Here is a 20,923-nt window from a genome sequence, read left to right as displayed (position 1 = left end):
AGTTTACGGGTAGCCTGCTTAGTATGCCAATATGACTTGAAGTGTGTTTTGTGTGTGTGTTACAGGAAGACGTGGTGGAGATAGAGTATGTGGAGAGGTTCACCGCTCCCCAACCAGAGGAGTGTATGATGCATGATGACTGGATCAGCTCAGTGGAGGCAGACTCTGAATGGTAAGAGACATGACGTCTAACCCAGACTCTGAATGGTAAGAGACATGACGTCTAACCCAGACTCTGAATGGTAAGAGACATGACGTCTAACCCAGACTCTGAATGGTAAGAGACATGACGTCTAACCCAGACTCTGAATGGTAAGAGACATGACGTCTAACCCAGACTCTGAATGGTAAGAGACATGACGTCTAACCCAGACTCTGAATGGTAAGAGACATGACGTCTAACCCAGACTCTGAATGGTAAGAGACATGACGTCTAACCCAGACTCTGAATGGTAAGAGACATGACGTCTAACCCAGACTCTGAATGGTAAGAGACATGACGTCTAACCCAGACTCTGAATGGTAAGAGACATGACGTCTAACCCAGACTCTGAATGGTAAGAGACATGACGTCTAACCCAGACTCTGAATGGTAAGAGACATGACGTCTAACCCAGACTCTGAATGGTAAGAGACATGACGTCTAACCCAGACTCTGAATGGTAAGAGACATGACGTCTAACCCAGACTCTGAATGGTAAGAGACCCTAACCCAGACTCTGAATGGTAGAGACCCTAACCCAGAGACCCTAACCCAGAGACCCTAACCCAGAGACCCTAACCCAGAGACCCTAACCCAGACTCTGAATGGTAAGAGACCCTAACCCAGACTCTGAATGGTAAGAGACCCTAACCCAGACTCTGAATGGTAAGAGACATGACGTCTAACCCAGACTCTGAATGGTAAGAGACCCTAACCCAGACTCTGAATGGTAAGAGACCCTAACCCAGACTCTGAATGGTAAGAGACCCTAACCCAGAGACCCTAACCCAGACTCTGAATGGTAAGAGACCCTAACCCAGAGACCCTAACCCAGACTCTGAATGGTAAGAGACCCTAACCCAGAGACCCTAACCCAGACTCTGAATGGTAAGAGACCCTAACCCAGACTCTGAATGGTAAGAGACCCTAACCCAGACTCTGAATGGTAGAGACCCTAACCCAGACTCTGAATGGTAAGAGACCCTAACCCAGACTCTGAATGGTAGAGACCCTAACCCAGGCTCTGGAGACCCTAACCCAGACTCTGAATGGTAAGAGACCCTAACCCAGACTCTGAATGGTAAGAGACATGACGTCTAACCCAGACTGAATGGTAAGAGACCCTAACCCAGACTCTGAATGGTAAGAGACCCTAACCCAGACTCTGAATGGTAAGAGACCCTAACCCAGACTCTGAATGGTAAGAGACCCTAACCCAGACTCTGAATGGTAAGAGACCCTAACCCAGAGACCCTAACCCAGAGACCCTAACCCAGACTCTGAATGGTAAGAGACATGACGTCTAACCCAGACTGAATGGTAAGAGACCCTAACCCAGACTCTGAATGGTAAGAGACCCTAACCCAGACTCTGAATGGTAAGAGACCCTAACCCAGACTCTGAATGGTAAGAGACCCTAACCCAGACTCTGAATGGTAAGAGACCCTAACCCAGACTCTGAATGGTAGAGACCCTAACCCAGACTCTGAATGGTAAGAGACCCTAACCCAGACTCTGAATGGTAGAGACCCTAACCCAGAGACCCTAACCCAGACTCTGAATGGTAAGAGACCCTAACCCAGAGACCCTAACCCAGACTCTGAATGGTAAGAGACCCTAACCCAGAGACCCTAACCCAGACTCTGAATGGTAAGAGACCCTAACCCAGACTCTGAATGGTAAGAGACCCTAACCCAGAGACCCTAACCCAGAGACCCTAACCCAGACTGAATGGTAAGAGACCCTAACCCAGACTCTGAATGGTAAGAGACATGACGTCTAACCCAGACTGAATGGTAGAGACCCTAACCCAGAGAGACCCTAACCCAGGCTCTGGAGACCCTAACCCAGACTCTGAATGGTAAGAGACATGACGTCTAACCCAGACTCTGAATGGTAGAGACCCTAACCCAGAGACCCTAACCCAGACTCTGAATGGTAAGAGACCCTAACCCAGACTCTGAATGGTAAGAGACATGACGTCTAACCCAGACTCTGAATGGTAAGAGACCCTAACCCAGACTCTGAATGGTAAGAGACATGACGTCTAACCCAGACTCTGAATGGTAAGAGACCCTAACCCAGAGACCCTAACCCAGAGCCAGAGTCATTGTTTTACAAGTCACAAGTAAGTCTCAAGACTTAGCACTCAAGTCCCAAGTCAACACAGGCAAGTCCGAGTCAAGAGCGGCAAGTCTCAGCCTCCCGGGTGGCGCAGTGGTCTAGGGCACTGCATCGCAGCGCTAGCTGCGCCACCAGAGACTCTGGGTTCGCGCCCAGGCTCTGTCGCAGCCGGCCGCGACCGGGAGGTCCGTGGGGCGACGCACAATTGGCCTAGCGTCGTCCGGGTTAGGGAGGGTTTGGCCGGTAGGGATATCCTTGTCTAATCGCACACAAGCAACTCCTGTGGCGGGCCGAGCGCAGTGCACGCTAACCAAGGTCACCAGGTGCACAGTGTTTCCTCCGACACATCGGTGCGGCTGGCTTCCGGGATGGAGGTGCGCTGTGTTAAGAAGCAGTGCGGCTTGGTTGGGTTGTGTTTCGGAGGACGCATGGCTTTCGACCTTCGTCTCTCCCGAGCCTGTACGGGAGTTGTAGCGATGAGACAAGATAGTAATTACTAGCAATTGGATACCACGAAAATTGGGAGAAAAGGGGGTAAAAAAATTAATAAATAAATAAAAAAAGAGCGGCAAGTCTCAAGTCCTAAACTTTTAGTCTCGAGTGCTAATGTGCTAATGTAATACTATTTCATATTTTAACCAGAGTAATAGTTAGGATCTTACATTTACGCAAATCATGAATGCTTTTAAAAATATATATATGTATTACTTTCCAAATAAACTTTATATTTCCATGGAAATACATGGGTAGCCATGAGAAAGACCCGCCCCACCCCATTGCGATCGACTTTCGAGGATCGCTATGTGGCGCAATCGGGCGATGTAGGCTTGTACACAATCGCACAACCTTAACACGCACACACACACACACACACACACACCCTCTCTGTGTGGTTACAGTAGGCTAACGTATGCCAATGGTTTCAGGAACAGCAGTAACATCGGGCAGGATTTACTGCCTGGTCAGTTGTAGCTCAGTCTTTGGTGCAATGATCACGTTCCCGCACTGACTGACTGTGTGGAGGCTCATTGATTTAACGTTACGTTAGCCTACATGCTACACTAGCAAAGTTATATATAGCTGTCGGCTATATTAGCCACGACTTACCGTTCTTGGTGCAGCTTCAAATGTCGAATAAAGTTGGAAGTTGTTGCGCCTCCGTCTGTCATTTTCTTCCCGCGTGTTTTGCAAGTTGCAATCCGTTTTTTGTTGACTACAGTGTCGTCTTCATATCCGAACGTCATCATTTTGGGGATCATCTTTCCAAAGGCTCCGTCTGAATCCACCCGCCGACGTTCCTCTGTACTGCCACGCGCAACTTTTTCTCAGCTGGCACAATTTGATTGGCTGCTGTCCGATTCAAACTGTAATCCGTTAAATGAAGAGTTGTTGCCCTGCACACTTATTTTAATAGCATCGCTTTTATTATTTGGGCTTGGGGAGGGTGTCAGGTCGAGTCAAAAGGCTCAAGTCCAAGTTAAGTCCCGAGTCATTGGTGTCAAAGTCGAGTTGCAAGTCACCACATTTGTCACTCGAGTCTGACCAGAGTCCACACCTCTGCCAGAGACCCTAACCCAGATACCCGATGTTAATGATGTCTGCTCCAGGATCCTGACGGGTTCCTACGATAAGACGGCCAGGATCTGGTCTCTGGAGGGCAAGGCTGTGATGACGGTGGCCGGACACACGGACGTGGTGAAGGACGTGGCCTGGGTCAAGAGAGGTGAGGGGGAGGGTCTGGGTCACTTGGAGCTGATTTGCTGGTGTTTTTACATTTTATTTTATTTCTAACTTGGGGGGGACAAATAAAATCACCTGGGGGCCAAATTCAGCCTGAGGGCCGCCTGTTGGGGAACCCTGGTCTTGATCGTCTTATCCTGACACCCCTATGTTTGCCTAGATGGCCTGACCTCCCTGCTGCTCACGGCCTCTCTGGACCAAACCATTCTGCTGTGGGAGTGGAACTCTGAGAGGAACAAGCTGAAAGCTAGACACTGTTGCCGTGGACACGCTGGGAGTGTTGACACTATCGCCACGGATCCCACACGCACTAAGGTGACAGGGGAGGAGGAGAAGACGGGGGGGAGGAGACGAGGAGAAGAAGATGGGGGGGCGGAGGAGGAGGAGACGGGGGGGGAGAGGAGGAGAAGACGGGTGGGAGAGGAGGAGAAGACGGGGGGGAGGAGGAGGAGAAGGGGGGGAGAGGAGGAGGAGGAGAAGACGGGGGGGGGGGAGGGAGGAGACGGGGGGAGGGAGGAGAAGACGGGAAGGAGGAGGAGACATGGGGGAGAAGACGGGGGGAGGAGGAGGAGACATCGGGGAGGAGACATGGGGGGGAGGAGAAGAAGACGGGGGGATATGCAGCTGTCAACATCACTGCTCAGGAACTAATAGATGTATTTTTGTCTTCATTCCTCTCAGTTCTGCAGTGGTTCCTGGGACAAGATGCTGAAGATCTGGTCAGCAGGTACTATTGGACTCTGGGATGATAATGGAGTGAGATTAGTTTCCAGCTCCATGTGTATATATAGTATCTGTAGTAACCATGTTAACTATGTATCTCCTGTGTTTCCCTGCTGACTGTTGTCCTGCCAGTGGCCACAGAGGAGGAGGAGGAGGAGGAGGTAGAGGAGCCTCCCAGCAGACCCAGAAAGAAACAGAAGACTGAACAGCTGGGACTGACCAGGGTGAGGAGAGCAGCCTGACCCAGACTAACCCAGACTAACCCTATCAGACTGACCAGGGTGAGGAGAGCAGCCTGACCCAGACTAACCCAGACTAACCCTATCAGACTGACCAGGGTGAGGAGAGCAGCCTGACCCAGACTAACCCTATCAGACTGACCAGGGTGAGGAGAGCAGCCTGACCCAGACTAACCCAGACTAACCCAGACTAACCCTATCAGACTGACCAGGGTGAGGAGAGCAGCCTGACCCAGACTAACCCAGACTAACCCTATCAGACTGACCAGGGTGAGGAGAGCAGCCTGACCCAGACTAACCCAGACTAACCCTATCAGACTGACCAGGGTGAGGAGAGCAGCCTAACCCAGACTAACCCAGACTAACCCTATCAGACTGACCAGGGTGAGGAGAGCAGCCTGACCCAGACTAACCCAGACTAACCCTATCAGACTGACCAGGGTGAGGAGAGCAGCCTAACCCAGACTAACCCTATCAGACTGACCAGGGTGAGGAGAGCAGCCTAACCCAGACTAACCCAGACTAACCCTATCAGACTGACCAGGGTGAGGAGAGCAGCCTAACCCAGACTAACCCTATCAGACTGACCAGGGTGAGGAGAGCAGCCTGACCCAGACTAACCCTATCAGACTGACCAGGGTGAGGAGAGCAGCCCCTCATGATGTTATCCAGGGTTAGGGGCTCCTCCGTGGTGTTATCCAGGGTTAGGGGCTTCCTCGTGGTGTTATCCAGGGTTAGGGGCTCCCCCGTGGTGTTATCCAGGGTTAGGGGCTTCCTCGTGGTGTTATCCAGGGTTAGGGGCTTCCTCGTGGTGTTATCCAGGGTTAGGGGCTCCCTCGTGGTGTTATCCAGGGTTAGGGGCTCCCTCGCGGTGTTATCCAGGGTTAGGGGCTCCCTCGCGGTGTTATCCAGGGTTAGGGGCTCCCTCGCGGTGTTATCCAGGGTTAGGGGCTCCCTCGCGGTGTTATCCAGGGTTAGGGGCTCCCTCGCGGTGTTATCCAGGGTTAGGGGCTCCCTCGCGGTGTTATCCAGGGTTAGGGGCTCCCTCGCGGTGTTATCCAGGGTTAGGGGCTCCCTCGCGGTGTTATCCAGGGTTAGGGGCTCCCTCGCGATGTTATCCAGGGTTAGGGGCTCCCTCGCGATGTTATCTAGGGTTAGGGGCTCCCTCGCGGTGTTATCCAGGGTTAGGGGCTCCCTCGCGGTGTTATCCAGGGTTAGGGGCTCCCTCGCGGTGTTATCCAGGGTTAGGGGCTCCCTCGTGGTGTTATCCAGGGTTAGGGGCTCCCTCGCGGTGTTATCCAGGGTTAGGGGCTCCCTCGTGGTGTTATCCAGGGTTAGGGGCTCCCTCGCGGTGTTATCCAGGGTTAGGGGCTCCCTCGCGGTGTTATCCAGGGTTAGGGGCTCCCAGGGCTCCAGTTGGTCAGTAGTGTATCATAGTATTAATCATCTGAACCAAAGCCCCATATACTACCCACCATCATTTACAAAATAGCCTCCAACACTCTACTCAACAAATTGGATGCAGTCTATCACAGTGCCATCCGTTTTGTCACCAAAGCCCCATATACTACCCACCACTGCGACCTGTATGGTCTCGTTGGCTGGCCTTCGCTTCATACTCGTCGCCAAACCCACTGGCTCCAGGTCATCTACAAGTCTTTGCTAGGTAAAGCCCCACCTTATCTCAGTTCACTGGTCACCATAGCAGCACCCACCCGTAGCACGCGCTCCAGCAGGTATATCTCACTGGTCACCCCCAAAGCCAATTCCTCCTTCGGCCGCCTTTCCTTCCAGTTCTCTGCTGCCAATGACTGGAACAAACTGCAAAAATCACTGAAGCTGGAGACTCATATCTCCCTCACTATCTTTAAGTACCAGCTGTCAGAGCAGATCACTGCACCTGTACATAGCCCATCTGTAAACAGCCCATCCAACTACCTCACCCCCATACTGTGTTTATTTATCTTGCTCCTTTGCACCCCAGTATCTCTACTTGCACATTCATCTTCTGCACATCTACCATTGCAGTGTTTAATCGCTATATTGTAATTACTTCGTCACCATGGCCTATTTATTGCCTTACCTCCCTTATCTCACCTCATTTGCCCACACTGTATATAGACTTTTTCTACTGTATTATTGACTGTATGTTTGTTTTACTCCATGTGTAACTCTGTGTTGTTGTTTGTGTCGAACTGCTTTGCTTTATCTTGGCCAGGTCGCAGTTGTAAATGAGAACTTGTTCTCAACTAGCCTATCTGGTTAAATAGAAAACATAAAATCTTCCTCTTCTAGACACCCCTCATGACTTTGTCTGGTCACAACGAGGCAGTGTCGTCTGCCCTCTGGTTGGACAGCGAGGAGATTTGCAGTGCATCCTGGGACCACACCATCCGCCTCTGGGACGCCGAGACCGGAAGCATGAAGACCACACTGGTGAGAGACTCTAACCCTAGACCACACTGGTGAGAGACTCTAGACCGCACTGGTGAGAGACTCTAACCCTAGACCACACTGGTGAGAGACTCTAACCCCAGACCACACTGGTGAGAGACTCTAACCCCAGACCACACTGGTGAGAGACTCTAACCCCAGACCACACTGGTGAGAGACTCTAACCCTAGACCACACTGGTGAGAGACTCTAACCCCAGACCGCACTGGTGAGAGACTCTAACCCTAGACCACACTGGTGAGAGACTCTAACCCTAGACCACACTGGTGAGAGACTCTAACCCTAGACCACACTGGTGAGAGACTCTAACCCTAGACCACACTGGTGAGAGACTCTAACCCTAGACCACACTGGTGAGAGACTCTAACCCTAGACCACACTGGTGAGAGACTCTAACCCTAGACCACACTGGTGAGAGACTCTAACCCTAGACCACACTGGTGAGAGACTCTAGACCACACTGGTGAGAGACTCTAACCCTAGACCACACTGGTGAGAGACTCTAGACCACACTGGTGAGAGACTCTAACCCTAGACCACACTGGTGAGAGACTCTAACCCTAGACCACACTGGTGAGAGACTCTCTAGACCACACTGGTGAGAGACTCTAACCCTAGACCACACTGGTGAGAGACTCTAACCCCAGACCGCACTGGTGAGAGACTCTAACCCCAGACCACACTGGTGAGAGACTCTAACCCCAGACCACACTGGTGAGAGACTCTAACCCCAGACCACACTGGTGAGAGACTCTAACCCCAGACCACACTGGTGAGAGACTGTAACCCTAGACCACACTGGTGAGAGACTCTAACCCTAGACCACACTGGTGAGAGACTCTAACCCTAGACCACACTGGTGAGAGACTCTAACCCCAGACCACACTGGTGAGAGACTCTAACCCCAGACCACACTGGTGAGAGACTCTAACCCCAGACCACACTGGTGAGAGACTGTAACCCTAGACCACACTGGTGAGAGACTCTAACCCTAGACCACACTGGTGAGAGACTCTAACCCCAGACCACACTGGTGAGAGACTCTAACCCCAGACAACACTGGTGAGAGACTCTAACCCCAGACCACACTGGTGAGAGACTCTAACCCCAGACCACACTGGTGAGAGACTCTAACCCTAGACCACACTGGTGAGAGACTCTCTAGACCACACTGGTGAGAGACTCTAACTCCAGACCACACTGGTGAGAGACTCTAACCCTAGACCACACTGGTGAGAGACTCTAACCCTAGACCACACTGGTGAGAGACTCTCTAGACCACACTGGTGAGAGACTCTAACCCTAGACCACACTGGTGAGAGACTCTCTAGACCACACTGGTGAGAGACTCTAACCCTAGACCACACTGGTGAGAGACTCTAACCCCAGACCACACTGGTGAGAGACTCTAACCCCAGACCACACTGGTGAGAGACTCTAACCCCAGACCACACTGGTGAGAGACTCTCTAGACCACACCCCTCACAACCTCTTAATTGATGACTGATTGGTTAATCTCCCCTTCTCTTCTTATCTATAGACGGGCAGTAAGGTGTTTAACCACATCTCCTACTCTCCACTGTCTCGTCGCCTGGCCTCTGGCAGCACTGACAGACACATCCGGCTGTGGGACCCTCGCTCCAAAGGTCACAACTACATCAAACTTCATTTAAACATCTCTGTGCACTTTCCAATGTACATTAGAACGTCTCTCTTACGTGAGTGGATTTATTATGGATCCCCATTAGTTCCTGCCAAGGCAGCAGCTACTCTTCCTGGGGTTTATTATGGATCCCCATTAGTTCCTGCCAAGGCAGCAGCTACTCTTCCTGGGGTTTATTATGGATCCCCATTAGTTCCTGCCAAGGCAGCAGCTACTCTTCCTGAGGTTTATTATGGATCCCCATTAGTTCCTGCCAAGACAGCAGCTACTCTTCCTGGGGTTTATTATGGATCCCCATTAGTTCCTGCCAAGGCAGCAGCTACTCTTCCTGGGGTTTATTATGGATCCCCATTAGTTCCTGCCAAGGCAGCAGCTACTCTTCCTGGGATTTATTATGGATCCCCATTAGTTCCTGCCAAGGCAGCAGCTACTCTTCCTGGGTTTATTATGGATCCCCATTAGTTCCTGCCAAGGCAGCAGCTACTCTTCCTGAGGTTTATTATGGATCCCCATTAGTTCCTGCCAAGGCAGCAGCTACTCTTCCTGGGGTTTATTATGGATCCCCGTTAGTTCCTGCCAAGGCAGCAGCTACTCTTCCTGGGGTTTATTATGGATCCCCATTAGTTCCTGCCAAGGCAGCAGCTACTCTTCCTGGGGTTTATTATGGATCCCCATTAGTTCCTGCCAAGGCAGCAGCTACTCTTCCTGGGGTTTATTATGGATCCCCATTAGTTCCTGCCAAGGCAGCAGCTACTCTTCCTGGGGTTTATTATGGATCCCCATTAGTTCCTGTCAAGGACAAGCAGCTACTCTTCCTGGGGTTTATTATGGATCCCCATTAGTTCCTGCCAAGGCAGCAGCTACTCTTCCTGGGGTTTATTATGGATCCCCATTAGTTCCTGCCAAGGCAGCAGCTACTCTTCCTGGGATTTATTATGGATCCCCATTAGTTCCTGCCAAGGCAGCAGCTACTCTTCCTGGGATTTATTATGGATCCCCATTAGTTCCTGCCAAGGCAGCAGCTACTCTTCCTGGGATTTATTATGGATCCCCATTAGTTCCTGCCAAGGCAGCAGCTACTCTTCCTGGGGTTTATTATGGATCCCCATTAGTTCCTGCCAAGGCAGCAGCTACTCTTCCTGGGGTTTATTATGGATCCCCATTAGTTCCTGCCAAGGCAGCAGCTACTCTTCCTGGGGTTTATTATGGATCCCCATTAGTTCCTGCCAAGGCAGCAGCTACTCTTCCTGGGGTTTATTATGGATCCCCATTAGTTCCTGCCAAGGCAGCAGCTACTCTTCCTGGGGTTTATTATGGATCCCCGTTAGTTCCTGCCAAGGCAGCAGCTACTCTTCCTGGGTTTATTATGGATCCCCGTTAGTTCCTGCCAAGGCAGCAGCTACTCTTCCTGGGGTTTATTATGGATCCCCGTTAGTTCCTGCCAAGGCAGCAGCTACTCTTCCTGTGGTTTATTATGGATCCCCATTAGTTCCTGCCAAGGCAGCAGCTTCTCTTCCTGGGGTTTATTATGGATCCCCATTAGTTCCTGCCAAGGCAGCAGCTACTCTTCCTGGGGTTTATTATGGATCCCCATTAGTTCCTGTCAAGGCATCAGCTACTCTTCCTGGGGTTTATTATGGATCCCCATTAGTTCCTGCCAAGGCAGCAGCTACTCTTCCTGGGGTTTATTATGGATCCCCATTAGTTCCTGCCAAGGCAGCAGCTACTCTTCCTGGGGTTTATTATGGATCCCCATTAGTTCCTGCCAAGGCAGCAGCTACTCTTCCTGGGGTTTATTATGGATCCCCATTAGTTCCTGCCAAGGCAGCAGCTACTCTTCCTGGGGTTTATTATGGATCCCCATTAGTTCCTGCCAAGGCAGCAGCTACTCTTCCTGGGGTTTATTATGGATCCCCATTAGTTCCTGCCAAGGCAGCAGCTACTCTTCCTGGGGTTTATTATGGATCCCCATTAGTTCCTGCCAAGGCAGCAGCTACTCTTCCTGGGGTTTATTATGGATCCCCATTAGTTCCTGCCAAGGCAGCAGCTACTCTTCCTGGGGTTTATTATGGATCCCCATTAGTTCCTGCCAAGGCAGCAGCTACTCTTCCTGGGGTTTATTATGGATCCCCATTAGTTCCTGCCAAGGCAGCAGCTACTCTTCCTGGGGTTTATTATGGATCCCCATTAGTTCCTGCCAAGGCAGCAGCTACTCTTCCGGGGGTTTATTATGGATCCCCATTAGTTCCTGCCAAGGCAGCAGCTACTCTTCCTGGGGTTTATTATGGATCCCCATTAGTTCCTGTCAAGGCAGCAGCTACTCTTCCTGGGGTTTATTATGGATCCCCATTAGTTCCTGTCAAGGCAGCAGCTACTCTTCCTGGGGTTTATTATCGATCCCCATTAGTTCCTGTCTAGGCAGCAGCTACTCTTCCTGGGATTTATTATGGATCCCCATTAGTTCCTGCCAAGGCAGCAGCTACTCTTCCTGGGGTTTATTATGGATCCCCATTAGTTCCTGCCAAGGCAGCAGCTACTCTTCCTGGGGTTTATTATGGATCCCCGTTAGTTCCTGCCAAGGCAGCAGCTACTCTTCCTGGGGTTTATTATGGATCCCCGTTAGTTCCTGCCAAGGCAGCAGCTACTCTTCCTGGGGTTTATTACGGATCCCCATTAGTTCCTGCCAAGGCAGCAGCTACTCTTCCTGGGGTTTATTACGGATCCCCATTAGTTCCTGCCAAGGCAGGAGCTACTCTTCCTGGGGTTTATTATGGATCCCCATTAGTTCCTGCCAAGGCAGCAGCTACTCTTCCTGGGGTTTATTATGGATCCCCATTAGTTCCTGTCAAGGCATCAGCTACTCTTCCTGGGGTTTATTATGGATCCCCATTAGCTGTTGCCAAGGCAGCAGCTACTCTTCCTGGGGTTTATTATGGATCCCCATTAGTTCCTGCCAAGGCAGCAGCTACTCTTCCTGGGGTTTATTATGGATCCCCATTAGTTCCTGCCAAGGCAGCAGCTACTCTTCCTGGGGTTTATTATGGATCCCCATTAGTTCCTGCCAAGGCAGCAGCTACTCTTCCTGGGGTTTATTATGGATCCCCATTAGTTCCTGTCAAGACAACAGCTACTCTTCCTGGGGTTTATTATGGATCCCCATTAGTTCCTGCCAAGGCAGCAGCTACTCTTCCTGGGGTTTATTATGGATCCCCATTAGTTCCTGCCAAGGCAGGAGCTACTCTTCCTGGGGTTTATTATGGATCCCCATTAGTTCCTGTCAAGGCAGCAGCTACTCTTCCTGGGGTTTATTATGGATCCCCATTAGTTCCTGTCAAGGCATCAGCTACTCTTCCTGGGGTTTATTATGGATCCCCATTAGTTCCTGCCAAGGCAGCAGCTACTCTTCCTGGGGTTTATTATGGATCCCCATTAGTTCCTGCCAAGGCAGCAGCTACTCTTCCTGGGGTTTATTATGGATCCCCATTAGTTACTACCACATATCTACAATACATTAAGTGTGTTACCTCAGACCACTACTACCACATATCTACAATACATTAAGTGTGTTCCCTCAGACCTCTACTACCACATATCTACAATACATTAAGTGTGTTACCTCAGACCACTACTACCACATATCTACAATACATTAAGTGTGTTACCTCAGACCACTACTACCACATATCTACAATACATTAAGTGTGTTACCTCAGACCACTACTACCACATATCTACAATACATTAAGTGTGTTACCTCAGACCTCTACTACCACATATCTACAATACATTAAGTGTGTTACCTCAGACCTCTACTACCACATATCTACAATACATTAAGTGTGTTACCTCAGACCACTACTACCACATATCTACAATACATTAAGTGTGTTACCTCAGACCACTACTACCACATATCTACAATACATTAAGTGTGTTCCCTCAGACCACTACTACCACATATCTACAATACATTAAGTGTGTTACCTCAGACCACTACTACCACATATCTACAATACATTAAGTGTGTTACCTCAGACCACTACTACCACATATCTACAATACATTAAGTGTGTTCCCTCAGACCACTACTACCACATATCTACAATACATTAAGTGTGTTACCTCAGACCTCTACTACCACATATCTACAATACATTAAGTGTGTTACCTCAGACCTCTACTACCACATATCTACAATACATTAAGTGTGTTACCTCAGACCACTACTACCACATATCTACAATACATTAAGTGTGTTACCTCAGACCTCTACTACCACATATCTACAATACATTAAGTGTGTTACCTCAGACCACTACTACCACATATCTACAATACATTAAGTGTGTTACCTCAGACCTCTACTACCACATATCTACAATACATTAAGTGTGTTACCTCAGACCACTACTACCACATATCTACAATACATTAAGTGTGTTACCTCAGACCACTACTACCACATATCTACAATACATTAAGTGTGTTCCCTCAGACCACTACTACCACATATCTACAATACATTAAGTGTGTTACCTCAGACCACTACTACCACATATCTACAATACATTAAGTGTGTTACCTCAGACCTCTACTACCACATATCTACAATACATTAAGTGTGTTACCTCAGACCACTACTACCACATATCTACAATACATTAAGTGTGTTACCTCAGACCACTACTACCACATATCTACAATACATTAAGTGTGTTCCCTCAGACCACTACTACCACATATCTACAATACATTAAGTGTGTTACCTCAGACCACTACTACCTCATATCTACAATACATTAAGTGTGTTACCTCAGACCACTACTACCACATATCTACAATACATTAAGTGTGTTACCTCAGACCACTACTACCACATATCTACAATACATTAAGTGTGTTACCTCAGACCACTACTACCACATATCTACAATACATTAAGTGTGTTACCTCAGACCACTACTACCACATATCTACAATACATTAAGTGTGTTACCTCAGACCACTACTACCACATATCTACAATACAACATCCATGTCTATGTGTGTGTAGAGTGCGTGTATTATCGTGTGTTTCTCTTCACAGTCCCCGCTGTTCCATAAGGTGTGTATTTATCTGTTTGTGTAGACGGGTCGTTGGTGTTGCTGTCTCTTACCTCTCACAGCGGCTGGGTCACAGCGGTGAAGTGGGCTCCTTCCCATGAGCACCAGCTGGTGTCTGGTTCCCTCGACAACCTGGTCAAACTCTGGGACACCAGGAGGTCTGTATGCTGGGGGATGTAGGGGTTATGGGCTGGGGTGGTAGGGGCCGGGGTGGTAGGGGCCGGGGTGGTAGGGGCCGGGGTGGTAGAGGCCGGGGTGGTAGGGGCGGGGTGGTAGAGGCTGGGGAAGTAAGGGATAGAGGCTGGGGGGGTAGGGGATAGAGGCTGGGGGGGTAAGGGATAGAGGCTGGGGGGTGCTAGGCGGTAGAGGCTGGGGTGGTAGGGGATCTAGTGTTTACAAAAGTGTGTTTGTGTTCCAGCTGCAAGGCCCCTTTGTATGATGTGTCTGCCCACGAGGACAAGGTGCTCTGTGTGGACTGGACTGACAGCAGGGTGAGACACCAGCACACATCTAACCTGTATTAACCTGGAGAGACACCAACACACATCTAGCCTGTATTAACCTGGAGAGACACCAACACACATCTAGCCTGTATTAACCTGGAGAGACACCAACACACATCTAGCCTGTATTAACCTGGAGAGACACCAACACACATCTAGCCTGTATTAACCTGGAGAGACACCAACACACATCTAGCCTGTATTAACCTGGAGAGACACCAACACACATCTAGCCTGTATTAACCTGGTGAGACACCAACACACATCTAGCCTCTATTAACCTGGAGAGACACCAACACACATCTAGCCTGTATTAACCTGGAGAGACACCAACACACATCTAGCCTGTATTAACCTGGAGAGACACCAACACACATCTAGCCTGTATTAACCTGGAGAGACACCAACACACATCTAGCCTGTATTAACCTGGAGAGACACCGACACACATCTAGCCTGTATTAACCTGGAGAGACACCGACACACATCTAGCCTGTATTAACCTGGAGAGACACCAACACACATCTAGCCTGTATTAACCTGGAGAGACACCGACACACATCTAGCCTGTATTAACCTGGAGAGACACCGACACACATCTAGCCTGTATTAACCTGGAGAGACACCGACACACATCTAGCCTGTATTAACCTGGAGAGACACCGACACACATCTAGCCTGTATTAACCTGGAGACACACCGACACACATCTAGCCTGTATTAACCTGGAGAGACACCGACACACATCTAGCCTGTATTAACCTGGAGAGACACCGACACACATCTAGCCTGTATTAACCTGGAGAGACACCGACACACATCTAGCCTGTATTAACCTGGAGAGACACCGACACACATCTAGCCTGTATTAACCTGGAGAGACACCGACACACATCTAGCCTGCATTAACCTGGAGAGACACCGACACACATCTAGCCTGCATTAACCTGGAGAGACACCGACACACATCTAGCCTGTATTAACCTGGAGACACACCGACACACATCTAGCCTGTATTAACCTGGAGAGACACCAACACACATCTAGCCTGTATTAACCTGGAGAGACACCAACACACATCTAGCCTGTATTAACCTGGAGAGACACCGACACACATCTAGCCTCTATTAACCTGGAGAGACACCGACACACATCTAGCCTGTATTAACCTGGAGACACACCGACACACATCTAGCCTGTATTAACCTGGAGAGACACCGACACACATCTAGCCTGTATTAACCTGGAGAGACACCGACACACATCTAGCCTGTATTAACCTGGAGAGACACCGACACACATCTAGCCTGTATTAACCTGGAGAGACACCGACACACATCTAGCCTGTATTAACCTGGAGAGACACCAACACACATCTAGCCTGTATTAACCTGGAGAGACACCAACACACATCTAGCCTGTATTAACCTGGAGAGACACCAACACACATCTAGCCTGTATTAACCTGGAGAGACACCGACACACATCTAGCCTGTATTAACCTGGAGAGACACCGACACACATCTAGCCTGTATTAACCTGGAGAGACACCAACACACATCTAGCCTGTATTAACCTGGTGAGACACCAACACACATCTAGCCTCTATTAACCTGGAGAGACACCGACACACATCTAGCCTGTATTAACCTGGAGAGACACCGACACACATCTAGCCTGTATTAACCTGGAGACACACCGACACACATCTAGCCTGTATTAACCTGGAGACACACCGACACACATCTAGCCTGTATTAACCTGGAGAGACACCAACACACATCTAGCCTGTATTAACCTGGAGAGACACCGACACACATCTAGCCTGTATTAACCTGGAGAGACACCGACACACATCTAGCCTGTATTAACCTGGAGAGACACCGACACACATCTAGCCTGTATTAACCTGGAGAGACACCGACACACATCTAGCCTGTATTAACCTGGAGAGACACCGACACACATCTAGCCTGTATTAACCTGGAGAGACACCGACACACATCTAGCCTGTATTAACCTGGAGAGACACCGACACACATCTAGCCTGTATTAACCTGGAGACACACCGACACACATCTAGCCTGTATTAACCTGGAGACACCGACACACATCTAGCCTGTATTAACCTGGAGAGACACCAACACACATCTAGCCTGTATTAACCTGGAGACACCGACACACATCTAGCCTGTATTAACCTGGAGAGACACCGACACACATCTAGCCTGTATTAACCTGGAGAGACACCGACACACATCTAGCCTGTATTAACCTGGAGAGACACCGACACACATCTAGCCTGTATTAACCTGGAGAGACACCAACACACATCTAGCCTGTATTAACCTGGAGAGACACCAACACACATCTAGCCTGTATTAACCTGGAGAGACACCGACACACATCTAGCCTGTATTAACCTGGAGAGACACCGACACACATCTAGCCTGTATTAACCTGGAGAGACACCGACACACATCTAGCCTGTATTAACCTGGAGAGACACCGACACACATCTAGCCTGTATTAACCTGGAGAGACACCGACACACATCTAGCCTGTATTAACCTGGAGAGACACCAACACACATCTAGCCTGTATTAACCTGGAGAGACACCAACACACATCTAGCCTGTATTAACCTGGAGAGACACCAACACACATCTAGCCTGTATTAACCTGGAGAGACACCGACACACATCTAGCCTGTATTAACCTGGAGAGACACCAACACACATCTAGCCTGTATTAACCTGGAGAGACACCGACACACATCTAGCCTGTATTAACCTGGAGAGACACCGACACACATCTAGCCTGTATTAACCTGGAGAGACACCGACACACATCTAGCCTGTATTAACCTGGAGAGACACCGACACACATCTAGCCTGTATTAACCTGGAGAGACACCGACACACATCTAGCCTGTATTAACCTGGAGAGACACCGACACACATCTAGCCTGTATTAACCTGGAGAGACACCGACACACATCTAGCCTGTATTAACCTGGAGAGACACCGACACACATCTAGCCTGTATTAACCTGGAGAGACACCGACACACATCTAGCCTGTATTAACCTGGAGAGACACCGACACACATCTAGCCTGTATTAACCTGGAGAGACACCGACACACATCTAGCCTGTATTAACCTGGAGAGACACCGACACACATCTAGCCTGTATTAACCTGGAGAGACACCGACACACATCTAGCCTGTATTAACCTGGAGAGACACCGACACACATCTAGCCTGTATTAACCTGGAGAGACACCGACACACATCTAGCCTCTATTAACCTGGAGAGACACCGACACACATCTAGCCTCTATTAACCTGGAGAGACACCGACACACATCTAGTCTGTATTAACCTGGAGAGACACCGACACACATCTAGCCTGTATTAACCTGGAGAGACACCAACACACATCTAGCCTGTATTAACCTGGAGAGACACCGACACACATCTAGCCTGTATTAACCTGGAGAGACACCAACACACATCTAGCCTGTATTAACCTGGAGAGACACCGACACACATCTAGCCTGTATTAACCTGGAGAGACACCGACACACATCTAGCCTGTATTAACCTGGAGAGACACCGACACACATCTAGCCTGTATTAACCTGGAGAGACACCGACACACATCTAGCCTGTATTAACCTGGAGAGACACCAACACACATCTAGCCTGTATTAACCTGGAGAGACACCAACACACATCTAGCCTGTATTAACCTGGAGAGACACCAACACACATCTAGCCTGTATTAACCTGGAGACACACCAACACACATCTAGCCTGTATTAACCTGGAGACACACCAACACACATCTAGCCTGTATTAACCTGGAGAGACACCAACACACATCTAGCCTGTATTAACCTGGAGAGACACCAACACACATCTAGCCTGTATTCTGTTCAAAGTTTTGTGTTCCCTCTGTCTCTTCCAACGGTTGTACCTCCTCTCCTTTTGCAGTTGATTTTGAGTGGAGGAGCTGACAACAAACTGTACACATACAGATACACAGCCTGCGAGACAGACGCTGGAGCGTAGACTAGACAGACTGGAGACAGACAGATATAGCACCTGTGTTTTTATTGGATGTTATTGAAATGCGGTATCCAGTCTGTGATTATTCTGAATTATAATTTGTTTGGTTACTCTTTATTTCTCTGATGTATTGCCTGTTGATTAAAGCCTTTCCTGATGTAGACATGTGTATTTATGAACTGCTACAGTTGTGTTGATAGAGGCTGTTCTTCCTGATATAAGATAGCCACAGTGACATACTGTTTTCTAAGATACAGATAGTCTCCATGTAATACTGTGTATGTATGCAGCCACATCGTTTACAGATTAAACTACTGTATTGAGCACCATCAGTGGCAGGTCTCTATACTGCCCTCTCTTGGGATAGATGAATAGATACAGGCCTACTGTGTTCATAATGTGGCATTATAATTCCCACTGTCGTTGTTAATCGGAATGTCTGTCTACATCCATGATATACCAGTGTTTAAATACAATAACTACCCTGTCATCAGGTTTTCAGATTAAAGATATTTTGTATTTTCCTGCAGCTTTTATTAGGGTTGTATTCTTGAAGATGCTTGTTTTAGTCCTACATGATGTGGCCCGCAAAACATTCCATATTTCTCCTGCACTTCCTTGAGTGAGGTTGGGGTTAGTGTCCTTCGGACGTTTTTAAAAGTATTATTTTCCTCCAACTGGTTTGACCTGTGATGTTGAGACGTCCCCACAGCGACAGGACAGAGTACAGACACTTTGCATATCCTGTTTCTGTGAGTCACTTGAGTTGGTTGGTGGCTAGTGCTGCTAACGTTAGCTAGCTGGATACTCTGACTGCTGGACCAAATGACTTCTTGACAGCTTCATTCAACGGTAAAGCCAAAACAATGTGATGATGCAAGACGTGTTGCGTTTATATTAGGCAGCGTTGTATCCGCAGACATAGTCATCTGGACTAGCTAACGTTACATTGGTTACAATTAGCAGGTTATACTGATGTAGGTTAGCAGCAAATTAGCTGCGCATCCTGGAAAACGTCGCAAACATTTGCTAGCTAGCTGGAACAGGAACATTTAGTTATTTACTGAACACGCACGTTGAGAAGACAACAGGTTTGTTGTGAGGGGTGTGATAACTGCGTTGAGCACACATGACTTTGGCACCTTTGACTTGGGCAGCAACAGGTAGCTAGCTCGACGTACATTAGCATTAGCAGCTAGTTAGCTCATAATGGTTAACCTGCCGGCGACGTCTCCCAGTCTGCGTTCTGGTTGACGCTGACAGGTGTCGATGCGTTAAGACTTTCTTATTGCAGGAACACCAGTATACATACAAGAAGTATACAAACAGACAAAGATAACATATGCTAGAGGGTACAACACATTACAGATTATACGAAGACCTTAAAAAGATACACACGTATTGATTTAATTTCAAAATAATATTTCAGTTCTATCTTAAACAATGTGAAAAGGGTTTTGTTCCCTCGTCCACTTCATTTTATGGATAAATAAACAAATGAACAATGAAAGTTACATCGGGGTCGATATCATTTGGATCAAAATAAAACATATCAGAGTCTTTCAAATGAACATTAATAGTATTTTATTTATTTAATAAAATCTTCTAACTCACTCCAAAATCTTCTGACATAAGAACAGTCCCAAAATAAATGTTCAGGAGTCCCTGGGTTACAACCACAAAATACACATTTGTTATCAATAGCTATTTTGAATCTGTGTATAATAAAGGTCTTTACAGAGTAGATTCTATGAATGAGTTTGTATGATACTACTTTCACCTTATTAGATATACAATATTTACCAGATAACAACTAAACTTTGTTCCAGTTCACTTGTCCAAGGGCTGCATTCCAGTACATTCTAGCAGAGGGAATAGTAACATCTTGACATAGTTTTCATATAAATATGTTATTACATTTATAGTTTATAAAATGTCAATTCCTTCTAGCTGAATTGAGGCTACAAAATCCTCAACAGTTGCACTTGGGAGTATTGTTATGTTCTCTTAAAAGAAGAATAGCACCTTTAGGGACCTAACAACACCTTTAGGGACCTAACAACACCTTCAGGGACCCAACAACACCTTCAGGGACCCA

At 48.3% G+C, this 20,923-nt stretch overlaps 1 protein-coding gene across 1 annotated transcript in view; it reads left to right on the top strand.

Moving 5' to 3' along the window:
* The window catches only part of LOC120036995 (ribosome biogenesis protein wdr12), a 37,313-nt gene extending 17,959 nt beyond the window's left edge, over positions 1-19,354 (top strand). The window contains exons 4-13 of the mRNA XM_038983234.1: positions 66-172; positions 3,934-4,049; positions 4,227-4,381; positions 4,748-4,793; positions 4,922-5,013; positions 7,324-7,464; positions 9,023-9,128; positions 14,274-14,406; positions 14,667-14,739; positions 18,751-19,354. Of these exons, the coding sequence (XP_038839162.1) occupies positions 66-172; positions 3,934-4,049; positions 4,227-4,381; positions 4,748-4,793; positions 4,922-5,013; positions 7,324-7,464; positions 9,023-9,128; positions 14,274-14,406; positions 14,667-14,739; positions 18,751-18,828 (1,047 nt within the window). The 3' untranslated portion in view covers positions 18,829-19,354. The remainder of the gene's footprint in view (positions 1-65; positions 173-3,933; positions 4,050-4,226; positions 4,382-4,747; positions 4,794-4,921; positions 5,014-7,323; positions 7,465-9,022; positions 9,129-14,273; positions 14,407-14,666; positions 14,740-18,750) is intronic.
* The last annotated feature ends 1,569 nt before the right edge of the window (positions 19,355-20,923 follow it).

Source organism: Salvelinus namaycush, unplaced genomic scaffold (assembly GCF_016432855.1).
Source record: "Salvelinus namaycush isolate Seneca unplaced genomic scaffold, SaNama_1.0 Scaffold154, whole genome shotgun sequence".
In the NCBI taxonomy this organism is placed as follows: Eukaryota; Metazoa; Chordata; class Actinopteri; order Salmoniformes; family Salmonidae; genus Salvelinus; species Salvelinus namaycush.
This window is presented reverse-complemented; position numbering and strand designations above follow the sequence as displayed.